Source organism: Oncorhynchus nerka, linkage group LG27, assembly GCF_034236695.1.
Source record: "Oncorhynchus nerka isolate Pitt River linkage group LG27, Oner_Uvic_2.0, whole genome shotgun sequence".
NCBI classification, from domain to species: domain Eukaryota; kingdom Metazoa; phylum Chordata; class Actinopteri; order Salmoniformes; family Salmonidae; genus Oncorhynchus; species Oncorhynchus nerka.
In genome coordinates, this window is record NC_088422.1 from 94,237,928 (window position 1) to 94,254,603 (window position 16,676).

Consider the following 16,676-nt stretch of genomic DNA (forward strand, 5'->3'; position numbering starts at 1 on the left):
GCTCAGCTCAACATGAGGGGTCTAAAAGGGCTGATTAAGGGTAACCATGATATCAAATCAACCAATCAGGAAGCTCAGCTCAACATGAGGGGTCTAGAAGTAGGGCCCAGGGCCTTGGACAGATAATGTGTAAATACTTCTCTTTTCACAGACAATTTCTTGGGGCACATTTTGTAACTCCAAGCATTTGCACTGGTTCATCCTGCAATGTGCTACTACCCCCCCATCTCAATTCTAGGTCCCTTCAGCCCCTCCAAGCACAACGGTATGAAACAAGGCCAATATGAAATGATCAGTCAAATGTCAATCGTGTTTTCTAGAAACGATGGGTGGCCGTCTGCACTATTTGAAGGTTCTTTATATCCAATAGTGTCTGTTACAGGTCTGGAGGTTTCAAAAGAAGAATACCAGGACTCCTGTTTTCTAGACATGACCACCTGCTGCCTTTTAAATCAGTGTGCACCTCCATCGCCCACAGGGGCAATGAATGCTTTTCTCAAGTTAAGTTCATTATTTTGTTTTTTTACTAGTCTAAACATTGGCCTGCAGCTCATCACCATGTGACCTGTGCGTTTCTCGCCTCTGCAAACGTGTGAGACTGGTCCACTGTGATTTCAATTGAATGGAATTCCTGAAATCCTTTTCTAGGGACTGGGCCACAAACTTGGACAATAAACAGCTCTTGGCTTTGTGCCTTTCTCATGTTAATTAGCCTACTGTGGGGAGAAGGGGCTGCCAAACATCCACACAACTCCTGCTGAACTGAGTAGAATCATAATACTACTACCCTGCAGGATGTATGGGATATAGCAGGAATAGCCTGAGGGATACTCACTCATGCCCTTAACGTATGTTACGTCCAGAAATAAATAGTGGGCCGACTGGCCTAACCTGTACAACAACTAAATATTCTTGGTATAGAGTCAACATTAGCCTACTATATAGCATATACAGTATATATATAGCATACACGGTATATATACATACACTTCAGAGTTAATTTTAGAGTGCATCCATAGGTAGATGTGACATAACATCCGTGTGGAATTGCGTAGCCCTGGAACATGTAAAGGCACGACAGTCCCCTGACAGATATTGTAATGTTGCCTATGAAAGGTTCTCGCAGTCTGTACAGTCGGTGACATCTGCGTCTTGCAGTTGTCTCAAATTGTCTGTCTTTTATAGGCGCCTACAAGCCACCGACAAAATATGACGCAATAAAACAATAAATGCTGTTAGAGGACATTGATCGATATTGCTGAGGCTCAATGGCCCTGAAGTGCCGACTGATAGAGATTCTAAACAATGCTAACTTTATGCACAGATTTACACACGACACGATGCCCTCCATAGGGAGAACATTTGGCGCTACTGGACGCTCGTGTCGTGGGTGTATGTTCCAACATCCTTTCTCAAAACCCCACTCCCCTGCCCACGAACACAGTTGGATAAACGAGCATGCTTCAATGTGACACTTTTGTTTTAAGCATTTGTCAATAAGGCAATGATTAACAACACGATCATGACAAACGGGCTTGATGTAGCCAAACCCCGATTAGCTTGGGTTGGTAGGCTTTTGTTTGGGAAGCTCGAAACTTTGTAACAGGAAAACTTGGTTGATATCATTTGAGTCCGATATATCAGACTACACTGTACTTTACTAAAAATCAATGTGTAATTCAAAAAAAGTTCTGATTCAACTTACTGTGAGCGTAATTTCATGCTTTTTCAGTCGGTACTTGAGACTCTTCATTTCTGCTGTTTACCTGGTGATGTTGAAGTTGTAAATCTTATTAGTCAACATGTATAATTTAAGATGTTGACAAACGTTTCATTTCTAAACGAAACAACTTTTTCTCAGCTGAGTACCGTACGACTTTCACCTGACGCAAACCAACTAGAGCTGCTAAATTGACAACCAAATAAACCAATGAGAATACAATGTGTCCCGTACCCTTTGGGTTGTAACCAATAAGTCGTAACTGAAGGAGGGACTTCCTTGTTAGCTAGGGCAGCCGTACTTTTGGAGTTGATGGGAAAACCCACAGGACAACCTAAGTTTCTGTGATGATGTGACGTCAGGTTTACCTGGCTGAAAGAGGGAAATGGCGGGACAGACAGTACGGGCTTTTCCGAACCTGGCTTGCCGACAGCAATTCATAAATAGATTATTAGATTTATGATCCACACTAGAGCTCATGTATCCCACACACACATATTAATTCCCAAAAACATTCCTAGGTCTACTTATTTTTTGTAATACTGGAATGTTACAAATATGAAAATTACAAAATGATGACTAGGGGCTCTGTTTTTAAACATGACTTAATACAAGACTGAATACATGACTGAATTCATACCAAACAAGTGTTGTGCTCATGGACCTGCATTAGACACCATGAGAAACTATGAGCTCATTTATACATATACTATAAATAATATAATGCATTAAGTTGTGCAACTGACTAGGCATCCCCCTTTCATTGTTTTGTCCTTAATATTGTACAGACCTTAAGCCAACACCTAGCAACCTGGTCAAGAGGTTCGGACCTCTGGGCGTAACGGTTAAGGTGTTCGCTTGACAGTCGCTGGACCAGGGTTTAAGTCTACCCCCCGGGTTTAATGCATTGGTGTCATAAGTGGGATAGCACCAATGAGGCCATGGAATAGGTGTGTACATGTGAAGGACTGTGTATAGAAGCGTGAGGACATTTTCTCTCCCGAAGGAAGGAGTGATGTAGCAACCTTAACCCAACACCTAGCGATCTCGTCTAGGGGTTCCAACCTCTCGTTTTTGTTACGGTGTTGACTTGACAGTCGCTGGACCGGGGTTTGAGTACTTGTGGATTATACACACTATACACTGAGTGTACAAAACGTTAGGAACTCTTTCTATGACATAGACTGACCAGGTGAAATCTATGATCCCTTATTGATGTAACTTGTTAAATCCACTTCAATCAGTGTAGATGAAGAGGAGGAGACGGGTTAAAGAAGGATTGTTAAGCCTTCAGACAATTGAGACATGGATTGTGTATGTGTGTTATTCAGAGGGTGAATGGCCAAAACAAAATATTTAAGTGCCTTTGAACAGGGTTTGGTAGTAGGTGCCAGGTCCACCAGTTTGAGTGCGTCAAGAACTGCAACGCTGCTGGGTTTTTCACACCCAAAAATGGTTCACCATCCAAAGGCCATCCAGCCAACTTGACACAACTGTGGGAAGCATTGGAGTCGACATCGGCCAGCATCCCCATGGAACGCTTTCAACACCTTGCAGAGTCCATGCCCCAACACATTCTGAGGGCCAAAGAGGTGCAACACAATATTACGAAAGTCTTCCTAACATTTGGTATACTCAGTGTGAATAGGCTAATGCATATTTTCAGGGTTAATGTATGTTAGGAGAGTAATTTACTAAACAGTTGTAGATTTGAACACTGAACTGGTTGGGCAGGAGGGGGGAAATACTACACAAAGTCTCATCCAAATTGTTCTAATAAACTATACGTTGCCTTGTAATGTACACTGTCAATGTGGAACCAATTAAGCAGACAATTACTTTCTGTGGGACGGCTCAACTCAACCAAGTCGAAAAAGAGAAAGATTGCCCCCTTCTGGGCAATTATTTTCCCAATTTAAAATAATTGCTTGGTTATTGATAACAACATAAGACATAACATAATTAAAATCTGCGCTGTAATTGAACACTTGCTTGTTTACTTTTTGCTCAAGAAGCGGAAATTCTTATATTGACAGTCGCTGTCATGGAAACATGAAAAAGCACATAGTTCATGAATCATTTTCAGAATGAGATTCATATTTTTTGTTGGAATAATAAATACAACTTTTAAAGGCCTAGCCTCCCACCTCCCACCTCCTACCTTGAACGACCTCCCAAAGAATGTCTAGCTCTGACACGTCAATACACTGAACATAAAGGGCACAGTTCTGTCTTATACACAGGCTCAATATGCTGTCTTTCATTCAAGTGAAATTCTACAGGTCGGCTCAGAGTGTATGTACAGTATGTTGCATTGGAGGCTGCTGAGGGGAGGACGGCTCATTATAATGGCTGGAACGGAGCGAATGGAACGACGTCAAACACCTGGGTTTGATATATTTTATATCATTCCACTTACTGCACTCCAGCCATTACCACGAGATCGTCCTTGCCAATTAAGGTGCCACCAACCTCCTGTGGTATGTCGACTGGATGTTGTTGTTTTTTTACTATAGCTCTCAAAGTTTCCATAGCAACAGCGTTGCCATGGATTCCCCGTAGTACTGCACTGCTGGCAACGCTGTGTCCTAAACCTGTGTGATTGAAGCCAGAGAAAACTCCTCTTCCACTGAACAGCCTTTGTCTTATCGAGATGTTATACAAGGTCAACAGGCATCGCTGCCTGTCAATAGCAGAGCTGACCATTAACGGTCATGGGTTCCTGCTAGCACCCAACAACAACATTATGTCCATGGCACACTGTACAGGGAAGACTGGATATATAAGCCACTACTTCTACAAAGGTATATTTTGTTAGCCTGACTCAAATCTGTGTATATACTCAAACTACACTGAACAAAAAAAAAGTACTAATTAAGTTGTTTTTTTATTTTTATACTATTTATATTTTTGACAACTTTTACTTTTACTTCACTACATTCCTAAATAAAATAATGTTGTTTTTACTCCGTACATTTTCCCTGACACCCAAAAGTACTCCAATTCACACACTTATCAAGAGAACATCCCTGGTCATTCCTACTGTCTCTGATCTGGGGGACTCACTAAACAGAGAACATCCCTGGTCATTCCTACTGCCTCTGATCTGGCGGACTCACTAAACAGAGAACATCCCTGGTCATTCCTACTGCCTCTGATCTGGGGGACTCACTAAACAGAGAACATCCCTGGTCATTCCTACTGCCTCTGATCTGGGGGACTCACTAAACAGAGAACATCCCTGGTCATTCCTACTGCCTCTGATCTGGGGGACTCACTAAACAGAGAACATCCCTGGTCATTCCTACTGCCTCTGATCTGGGGGACTCACTAAACAGAGAACATCCCTGGTCATCTCTACTGTCTCTGATCTGGGGGACTCACTAAACAGAGAACATCCCTGGTCATTCCTACTGCCTCTGATCTGGGGGACTCACTAAACAGAGAACATCCCTGGTCATTCCTACTGCCTCTGATCTGGGGGACTCACTAAACAGAGAACATCCCTGGTCATTCCTACTGCCTCTGATCTGGGGGACTCACTAAACAGAGAACATCCCTGGTCATTCCTACTGCCTCTGATCTGGGGGACTCACTAAACAGAGAACATCCCTGGTCATTCCTACTGCCTCTGATCTGGGGGACTCACTAAACAGAGAACATCCCTGGTCATTCCTACTGCCTCTGATCTGGGGGACTCACTAAACAGAGAACATCCCTGGTCATTCCTACTGCCTCTGATCTGGGGGACTCACTAAACAGAGAACATCCCTGGTCATTCCTACTGTCTCTGATCTGGGGGACTCACTAAACAGAGAACATCCCTGGTCATTCCTACTGCCTCTGATCTGGGGGACTCACTAAACAGAGAACATCCCTGGTCATCCCTACTGTCTCTGATCTGGGGGACTCACTAAACAGAGAACATCCCTGGTCATTCCTACTGTCTCTGATCTGGGGGACTCACTAAACAGAGAACATCCCTGGTCATTCCTACTGCCTCTGATCTGGGGGACTCACTAAACAGAGAACATCCCTGGTCATTCCTACTGTCTCTGATCTGGGGGACTCACTAAACAGAGAACATCCCTGGTCATTCCTACTGTCTCTGATCTGGGGGACTCACTAAACAGAGAACATCCCTGGTCATTCCTACTGCCTCTGATCTGGGGGACTCACTAAACAGAGAACATCCCTGGTCATTCCTACTGCCTCTGATCTGGGGGACTCACTAAACAGAGAACATCCCTGGTCATTCCTACTGTCTCTGATCTGGGGGACTCACTAAACAGAGAACATCCCTGGTCATTCCTACTGCCTCTGATCTGGGGGACTCACTAAACAGAGAACATCCCTGGTCATACCTACTGCCTCTGATCTGGGGGACTCACTAAACAGAGAACATCCCTGGTCATTCCTACTGCCTCTGATCTGGGGGACTCACTAAACAGAGAACATCCCTGGTCATTCCTACTGCCTCTGATCTGGGGGACTCACTAAACAGAGAACATCCCTGGTCATACCTACTGCCTCTGATCTGGGGGACTCACTAAACAGAGAACATCCCTGGTCATTCCTACTGCCTCTGATCTGGGGGACTCACTAAACACAAATGCTTCGTTTGTAAATTATGTCTGAGTGTTGGAGTGTGCCCCTGGCTATCTGTCAATAAAACATTTTATTGTGCCTTCTGGTACTTAAGTACATTTGATCAATTCCATTTACTTTTGATACTAAAGTATACTTTTACTCAAGTATTATTTTACTGGGTGACTTTCACTTTAACTTGAGTCATTTTCTATTAAGGTATCTTTACTTTTACTCAAGTATGACAACTGAGTACTTTTTCCACCACTGTAGTTATGTCAATCAATATCACTGTTGACAACATTTATTTTTAAATTCATAGAGTTGATTGGCTCCTGGGTACAAGTGCCATGGGTACAAGTGCCTGTGTGAGCCTCTCCTACGAGGAGAGGCTCACACAGATGGACCACTGTGCTTTTGAGGTATCCTTTGGAATGGCCATGGAAGGAGTAAGTCAGTTTAAAGAGTGGCTACAGAAGACACCAAAGTCAGGAGTCACTTGAAGGGTCACTGTCACAAAACCAAGTAAAGGACAGCGTGTGCTTTTTAAGGTAAGGCCAAATCAGCAACACTGTTGGGGCCACACGGGGTGACTCTCTCTCTCTCACACACACATTTTTAGTTTGTTTAGTCTCTTGCTATGTATTGTCTCCTACACGAACCCTGGAAATAGATCTGCTGTTTAATAGAAATGAGAAGAATAAACTCCATATATTTTGTTCAGGCTCATTATAGGTGTCAACACAATGTGGCCGTCAGATCCCAAACAGCCAATGACAGAAGACTGTCCAAGAACACCTGCTGCGAGGCAAAGATGACCTGTACCCTGATGACATGTGCTGACAAGACCAGATGATTGAGCAGGTGGGTCAGAGATTCTGTCTAATAAACCTGTTCGTTAATCCAGTTATCCTCTCTTTATTCTCTGACTCATTTTGACACCGTTTTGTTTGTGGTTGGTCCCAGGAGCAAAAACACCCTCATCTTCCAGAATATAGTTTGTGGCAGATGCCCTCAGGCACAGGGATGTGGAGGCCAAAGCCATAGAGACACTGACCCTGCTCTTTGAAATCTGGCACTCCCCCCTCACTGACGGTTCCGAAGAACGACCTGCAGATACAGTACGGAAAGGACTACATCTTCACCTCTGAAAACAGATCCCTCTGTCCAGACCTCCAGTTCTGCTATAGGTAAATTCATATTATTTAACGCAGTGCCTAAGAAACTTGGTGATATTTTTTGAATTCGGGACAGTCTTGTGTTGTGATGATTAGGAGCATTTCCTTTTGCATTGTGGTCAGTTTTCTAGTATTACTAGTGAACAGATGTATGATGTTGTGGTCAGTGTTCTAGTATTACTAGTGAACAGATGTAGGATAATGTGGTCAGTGTTCTAGTATTACTAGTGAACAGATGTAGGATGTTGTGGTCAGTGTTCTAGTATTACTAGTGAACAGATGTAGGATGTTGTGGTCAGTGTTCTAGTATTACTAGTGAACAGATGTAGGATGTTGTGGTCAGTGTTCTAGTATTACTAGTGAACAGATGTATGATGTTGTGGTCAGTGTTCTAGTATTACTAGTGAACAGATGTAGGATGTTGTGGTCAGTGTTCTAGTATTACTAGTGAACAGATGTAGGATGTTGTGGTCAGTGTTCTAGTATTACTAGTGAACAGATGTAGGATGTTGTGGTCAGTGTTCTAGTATTACTAGTGAACAGATGTAGGATGCTGTGGTCAGTGTTCTAGTATTACTAGTGAAGGTTGAGGAGTGCTCTCAGCCCTAGAGAGGCAGGTTGAGGAGTGCTCTCAGCCCTAGAGAGGCAGGTTGAGGAGTGCTCTCAGCCCTAGAGAGGCAGGTTGAGGAGTGCTCTCAGCCCTAGAGAGGCAGGTGGAGGAGTGCTCTCAGCCCTAGAGAGGCAGGTGGAGGAGTGCTCTCAGCCCTAGAGAGGCAGGTTGAGGAGTGCTCTCAGCCCTAGAGAGGCAGGTTGAGGAGTGCTCTCAGCCCTAGAGAGGCAGGTTGAGGAGTGCTCTCAGCCCTAGAGAGGCAGGTGGAGGAGTACTCTCAGCCCTAGAGAGGCAGGTTTAGGAATGCTCTCAGCCCTAGAGAGGCAGGTGGAGGAGTGCTCTCAGCCCTAGAGAGGCAGGTTGAGGAGTGCTCTCAGCCCTAGAGAGGCAGGTTGAGGAGTGCTCTCAGCCCTAGAGAGGCAGGTGGAGGAGTGCTCTCAGCCCTAGAGAGGCAGGTTGAGGAGTGCTCTCAGCCCTAGAGAGGCAGGTTGAGGAGTGCTCTCAGCCCTAGAGAGGCAGGTTGAGGAGTGCTCTCAGCCCTAGAGAGGCAGGTTGAGGAGTGCTCTCAGCCCTAGAGAGGCAGGTTGAGGAGTGCTCTCAGCCCTAGAGAGGCAGGTTGAGGAGTGCTCTCAGCCCTAGAGAGGCAGGTTGAGGAGTGCTCTCAGCCCTAGAGAGGCAGGTGGAGGAGTGCTCTCAGCCCTAGAGAGGCAGGTGGAGGAGTGCTCTCAGCCTTAGAGAGGCAGGTTGAGGAGTGCTCTCAGCCCTAGAGAGGCAGGTTGAGGAGTGATAGATATACACCAAGGTTGAGAAACATTCTGGAGGAACCCTTCTGGTGAATACCTGCTCCTCCCACTGATGAACAGTGTCCATCAGACCAGGCACAGTGGGGAGCTCTGCTTCACTGATTCCTCTGGGAACACAGACAGAGAAAACTGCAGTTTTTATTCCCCCTATCCACAGCTGTGTTGGCGGTCTCCCCCTTGGGGTTATCCTGACTCCGTCTGAGGATGAGGCCACAATCCTTGAGGGCCTTCAACTGTCGAAGGACATACTGAGGGAGGAGGCCTTTTCAGGGAGAGGTCAGGCTGGTCCTCACCTCATCATTACAGATGGCTGCAAGACAGAGAGGGGAGCATTAGGGAGGGCATTTCCAGGGGCCAAACTTAGCCTCAGCACCTTCCACTTACTCCAGGCATAGTGGAGGTGGCTGTGGATCAAGGAGAGTTGGGTAGACCTAAGAGACAGGCAGACCCTCTTCGCTGTTGTCAAAGACATCATGTACGCCAGGGAAGAGACGGTTGAGCCCCTCTGTCAGAGATCATGTACGCCAGGGGAGAGATGGTTGAGCCCCTCTGTCAGAGATCATGTACGCCAGGGAAGAGATGGTAGAGCCCCTCTGTCAGAGATCATGTACGCCAGGGAAGAGATGGTAGAGCCCCCGCTCTGTCAGAGATCATGTACGCCAGGGAAGAGATGGTAGAGCCCCCGCTCTGTCAGAGATCATGTACGCCAGGGAAGAGATGGTAGAGCCCCCGCTCTGTCAGAGATCATGTACGCCAGGGAAGAGATGGTAGAGCCCCCGCTCTGTCAGAGATCATGTATGCCATGGAAGAGATGGTTGAGCCCCTCTATCAGCAGGCAAAACAAAACCCAGTTGTAGCCATGTTTAGTATAACAGTATAATGAGGTGCAATCATTAAATGCTTTATTCTCAGTAACTTTTTTATAATAAAACCAGGACTTGCTGATTAGTTTTAGTATTTTCTAATTCCTTCTTTGGGTAGGTTTTTATTTGGAATACATTTTCCTTTATATTTTGTCACCAATTTGGGCTCCCAAGTTGCACAGCGGTCTAAGGCACTGCATCTCAGTGCTAGAGGTGTTACCACAGACCTTGGTTCGAATCCAGGCTGGCGGTGAATGGGAGTCCCATAGGGCGGCGCACAATTGGCCCAGCGTCGTCCAGGTTTGGCCGGGGTAGGCTGGGGTAGGCTGTCATTTTAAATAAGAATTTGTTCTTAACTGACTTGCCTTGTTAAATATATATATATTTTTAAATAGTACAAGACATTATTCAATTACATTACAATTCACTACCTACTTTGATTGACTGTTCAGTCGTCGAGGGTGTTGGGTAGGAGGAGCTGTCAGTCATAATACAGTCCAATAGTTAGATGTTACCACCCCCTCCAGATCAAAACCAACATGTCACTTCATTCTTGTTCCTGACATGGGAAAAGCATCATCAGAGTCATCAGACCAGGGTGTTTTTAGACCAGGGTGTTCTCAGACCAGGGTGTTCCCAGACCAGGGTTTTCTCAGACCAAGAGTCATCAGACCAGGTTGTTCCCAGACCAAGAGTCATCAGACCAGGGTGTTCTCAGACCAGGGTGTTCTCAGACCAAGAGTCATCAGACCAGGGTGTTCCCAGACCAAGAGTCATCAGACCAGCGTGTTCTCAGACCAAGAGTCATCAGACCAGGGTGTTCTTAGTCCAAGAGTCATCAGACCAGGGTGTTCTCAGACCAAGAGTCATCAGACCAGGGTGTTCTTAGTCCAAGAGTCATCAGACCAGGGTGTTATCAGACCAAGAGTCATCAGAACAGGGTGTTCTCAGACCAGGGTGTTCTCAGACCAAGAGTCATCAGACCAGGGTGTTTTTAGAGCAGGGTGTTCTCAGACCAGGGTGTTCCCAGACCAGGGTTTTCTCAGACCAAGAGTCATCAGACCAGGTTGTTCCCAGACCAAGAGTCATCAGACCAGGGTGTTCTCAGACCAAGAGTCATCAGACCAGGGTGTTCTTAGTCCAAGAGTCATCAGACCAGGGTGTTCTCAGACCAAGAGTCATCAGACCAGGGTGTTCTTAGTCCAAGAGTCATCAGACCAGGGTGTTCTCAGACCAAGAGTCATCAGAACAGGGTGTTCTCAGACCAGGGTGTTCTTAGTCCAAGAGTCATCAGACCAGGGTGTTCTCAGACCATGAGTCATCAGACCAGGTTGTTCCCAGACCAAGAGTCATCAGACCAGGGTGTTCTCAGACCAAGAGTCATCAGAACAGGCTGTTCTCAGCCAAGAGTCATCAGACCAGGGTGTTCTCAGACCAGGGTGTTCCCAGACCAAGAGTCATCAGACCAGGGTGTTCTCAGACCAAGAGTCATCAGACCAGGTTGTTCCCAGACCAAGAGTCATCAGACCAGGGTGTTCTCAGACCAAGAGTCATCAGACCAGGGTGTTCTTAGTCCAAGAGTCATCAGACCAGGGTGTTCTCAGACCAAGAGTCATCAGAACAGGGTGTTCTCAGACCAGGGTGTTCTCAGACCAAGAGTCATCAGACCAGGGTGTTTTTAGACCAGGGTGTTCTCAGGCCAGGGTGTTCCCAGACCAGGGTTTTCTCAGACCATGAGTCATCAGACCAGGTTGTTCCCAGACCAAGAGTCATCAGACCAGGGTGTTCTCAGACCAAGAGTCATCAGACCAGGGTGTTCTCAGACCAGGGTGTTCTCAGACCAAGAGTCATCAGACCAGGGTGTTTTTAGACCAGGGTGTTCCCAGACCAGGGTTTTCTCAGACCAAGAGTCATCAGACCAGGTTGTTCCCATACCAAGAGTCATCAGACCAGGGTGTTTTTAGACCAGGGTGTTCCCAGACCAGGGTTTTCTCAGACCAAGAGTCATCAGACCAGGTTGTTCCCAGACCAAGAGTCATCAGACCAGGGTGTTCTCAGACCAGGGTGTTCTCAGACCAGGCTGTTCCCAGACCAGGGTGTTCTTAGTCCAAGAGTCATCAGACCAGGGTGTTTTCAGACCAGGGTGTTTTCAGACCAGAGTGTTTCCAGACCAGGGTGTTCTCAGACCAGGCTGTTCCCAGACCAGGGTGTTTTCAGACCAGGGTGTTTTCAGACCAGGGTGTTCTCAGACCAAGAGTCATAAGACCAGGGTGTTCTCAGACCAGGGTGTTTTCAGACCAAGTTGTTCTCAGACCAGGGTGTTCTTAGACCAAGAGTCATCAGACCAGGGTGTTCTCAGACCAGGCTGTTCTCAGACCAGGGTTTCTCAAACTTGGTCCTGGGGCCCCAGCACTGGGTGCACTTTTTGTTTTTTGTCCTAGCACTACAGAGCTGATTCAGATAACCAACTCGTCATCAAGCTGTGTAGTGCTAGGGGGCACAAACAAAAACCATGCACGCAGAGGGGGCCCCAGGACCCAGTTTGAGAAACCCTGCCTAAGACCACAGTAGGCTACACCTACAGTGTGGAATGGTTATTCACTCACCACTTCCTTTCTGATCTTCCTCTGGCCTGTCGTTGCTGCCTCATCTGTAGTCATCTTCGTGTCTGCCAATTGTCAAATCTGACAAGTAAACAGAGTCATATTCAATTCAATGTTAGCATAAATAAGAACAGTCCAATGACTTGCACGTTCAATTAACACCTGGATTTGATGAATCCTTTCTACAGTCAATGTCTTCTCAGATTGTGCTCTTGCTTAACCAGTTATTTTACATTAGTGCAGAATCCATTGACACCAGTGGGGGCTGGTGTGAGGAGATATAGGAGGACAGGCACATTGTAATGGCTGGAATGGAAAAAAAGGAACTAAGTCAAACATGTGGTTTCCATATGTTTGATACCGTTCCGTTAATTCCATTCCAGCCATTACAATGAGCCCGTCCTCCTATAGCTCCTCCCACCACTCTCCGCTGATTGACACATTTAGAAGTCTACACTCTATCCAGATGGAGAGAAGGACAGGGAGGCGTAGCCTCGTAGACTATTAGGATGTTCCCCTATTTTGTTTGTTTGTCACTCACCATTCACTGACTGACTCGGTTGGAATTGCAGCTTGTATTTGTTGCTGGAAGCTGTTAGAAACACACAGTTGGCCCACACCTCAGCAGCCTTGTATTCTGTTCATTAATATCATGAATTTAGTACCTTAGTGACTCAAGTCCTTTCCCTTTCTGTTTTGCAAAGGCCTATCATGTTGCAGTAGGTTATCTACAGAATGTCTCAATCAATGACTTGAAAGACAAGATGGTGGCGGTAAACATTTCTGGATTACTTCATGGAGCAAAACATTTACGTGTACAGGAAGTAGATGATATAGGGTACCCCTGTACATGAAGTAGATTATCTAGGGCACCACTGTACAGGAAGTAGATGATATAGGGCACCACTGTACAGGAAGTAGATGATCTAGGGCACCACTGTACAGGAAGTAGATGATATAGGGTACCACTGTACAGGAAGTAGATGATCTAGGGCACCACTGTACAGGAAGTAGATGATCTAGGGCACCACTGTACAGGAAGTAGATGATCTAGGGCACCACTGTACAGGAAGTAGATGATATAGGGCACCACTGTACAGGAAGTAGATTATCTAGGGCAGCACTGTACAGGAAGTAGTGGATATAGGACTCTGCTTTGTTTTTAGTCCAAGTCTTTCATATATCTCCAGGAATTCTGCCTCCGAATCTGAAGACTATGAATCCTCAATTGAGGGCATCCTCTTATCATTTTAAATGGGTCCAGGTTTCAACTTCTAATCTTTCTAGCAATTATTCTTACACAAAGAAATATGCAAACTCCATAAAAATTCAGACACAAGCTCAAGAGGAAATTGAACTGCAGCTATCTTTCAAATTGTCTTTCTTGGTTACCCAGAAAAATTGCCAAAAACTCCAGCCATCTGAGACATGCATCACGGCTCAGACCAACAGACTCCTAAACATCTTCTATCCCCTGGCCATAATACTGTTAAATGGGTTACAGGTACTGCTCTCCCTCTCCCACAGACTATCCACACTGGCTCTATGCCCATCCACAGGTCTCTACCCACTCAGACACACACACCTTCAGTGTCACGCACACTCACACACATCCCCTCACACCTACACTCCCTCACACCTTCACATCCCCCCTCCCTCACACTTACACTCCCTCACCTTCACATCCACCCTCCCTCACACCTTCACATCCACCCCCTCACCACACCTTCACACCCACCCTCCCTCACACCTACACTCCCTCACACCTTCACATCCACCCTCACTCACACCTACATTCCCTCACACATTCACATCCACCCCCTCACACCTACACTCCCTCACACCCACCCTCCCTCACACCTACACTCCCTCACACTTCCACATCCACCCTCCCTCACACCTACACTCCCTCACACCTTCACATCCACACTCCCTCACTCCTACACTCCCTCACACCTTCACATCCACCCCCTCACACCTACACTCCCTCACACCTTCACATCCACCCCCCTCACACCTACACTCCCTCACACCTTCACATCCACCCTCCCTCACACTCCCTTCTATAGGATTGAGGTCAGGGCTTTGTGATGGCCACTCAAATACCTTGACTTTTTTGTCCTTAAGCCATTTTCCCACAACTTTGGAAGTATGCTTGGTGTCAATGTCCATTTGGAAGACCCATTTGCTGTTATAGATATAGATAAATACATATAAATATAAATAGATGTTGTTTCAATATATCCATATAATTTTCCGCCCTCATGATGCCATCTATTTTATGAAGTGCACCAGTCCCTCCTGCAGCAAGCACCCCCACAACACGATGCTGCCACCCCCGTGCTTCACAGTTGGGATGATGTTCTTCACCTTGCAAGCCTCCCTCTTTTACCTCCAAACATAACGATGGTCCTTATGGCCAAACAGTTTTATTTTTGTTTCATCAGACCATAGGACATTTCTCCAAAAAGTACGATATTTGTCCCCATGTGCAGTTGCAAACGGTAGTCTGGCTTTTTTATGGCGGTTTTGGAGGAGTGGCTTCTTCCTTGCTGAGCGGCCTTTCAGGTTTTGTTGATATTGGACTCCTTTTACTGTGTATATAGATACTTTTGTACCTGTTTCCTTTAGCATCTTCACAAGGTCATTTGCTGTTGTTTTGGAATTGATTTGCACTTTTCGCAACAAAGTACGTTCATCTCTAGGAGACAGAACGCCTCTCCTTCCTGAGTGGTATGACGGCTGCGTGGTCCCATGGTGTTTATACTTGCGTACTATTATTTGTACAGATGAACGTGGTACCTTCAGGCGTTTGGAAATTGCTCCCAAGGATGAACCAGACTTGTGGTGGTCTACAAGTCTACAATTTTTGGCTGATTTATTTTGATTTTCCCATGATGTCAAGCAAAGAGCCACTGAGTTTGAAGGCAGGCCTTCAAATACATCCATAGGTACACCTACGATTGACTCAAATGATGTCAACTAGCCTATCAGAAGCTTCTAAAGCCATGACATAATTTTCTGGAATTTTCCAAGCTGTTTAAAGGCCCAGTCAACTTAGTGTATGTAAACGTCTGACCCATTGGAATTGTGATAAAGTGAATTACAAGTTAAATAATCTGTCTGTAAACAATTGTTGGAAAAATGACTTGTGTCATGCACAAAGTAGATGTCCTAATCGACTTGCCAAAAGTTTGTTAAGATGAAATTTGTGGAGTGGTTGAAAAACTAGTTTTAATGACTCTAACCTAAGTGTACAGTCGTGGCCAAAAGTTTTGAGAATGACACAAATATTAATTTTCACAAAGTCTGCTGCCTCGGTTTGTATGATGGCAATTTGCATATACTCCAGAATGTTATGAAGAGTGATCATCATGGGACCATTCATGTGTGGGGTTGCTTCTCTGCCAAGGGAGTGGGCTCACTCACAATTTTGCCTAAGAACACAGCAATGAATAAAGAATGCTACCAACACATCCTCCGAAAGCAACTTCTCCCAACCATCCAGGAACAGTTTGGTGACGAACAATGCCTTTTCCAGCATGATGGACAACCTTGCCATAAGGCTCGGGGAACAAAACATTGATATTTTGGGTCCATGGCCAGGAAACTCCCCAGACCTTAATCCCATTGAGAACTTGTGGTCAATCCTCAAGAGGCGGGTGGACAAACAAAAACCCACAAATTCTGACAAACTCCAAGCATTGATTATGCAAGAATGGGCTGCCATCAGTCAGGATGTGGCCCAGAAGTTAATTGACAGCATGCCAGGGCAGATTGCAGAGGTCTTGAAAAAGAAGGGAGAACACTGCAATATTGACTCTGCATCAACTTCATGTAATTATCAATAAAGCCTTTGAAACTTATGAAATGCTTGTAATTATACTTCCGTATTCCATTGTAACATCTGACAAAAATATCTAGACACTGAAGCAGCCAACTTTGTGGAAATTAATATTTGTGTCATTCTCAAAACTTTTGGCCACAACTTTGTAAACTTCCGACTTCAACTGTATATTACCTTAAGTATTGATATAGTTAACTCTAGAAATAGATAGTATCTTACTTCTGCTTACATGTGTATTACCATAAGTATTGAGTCGGGTTACCAGTCACTTTTCAGCCCTGCTTACATGTGTATTACCATAAGTATTGAGTCAGGTTACCAGTCACTTTTCAGCCCTGTTTACATGTGTATTACCATAGGTATTGAGTCGGGTTACCAGTCACTTTTCAGCCCTGTTTACATGTGTATTACCATAGGTATTGAGTCAGGTTACCAGTCACTTTTCAGCCCTGTTTACAAAACATT

General features: G+C 45.4%; 1 protein-coding gene across 1 annotated transcript in view; it reads right to left on the reverse strand.

Moving 5' to 3' along the window:
- The window catches only part of LOC115116083 (uveal autoantigen with coiled-coil domains and ankyrin repeats protein-like), an 80,530-nt gene extending 78,617 nt beyond the window's left edge, over positions 1–1,913 (reverse strand). The window contains 1 exon segment of the mRNA XM_065012361.1: positions 1,706–1,913. Coding sequence (XP_064868433.1) covers positions 1,706–1,753 — 48 coding nt within the window. The 5' untranslated portion in view covers positions 1,754–1,913.
- Positions 1,914–16,676: the final 14,763 nt, after the last annotated feature.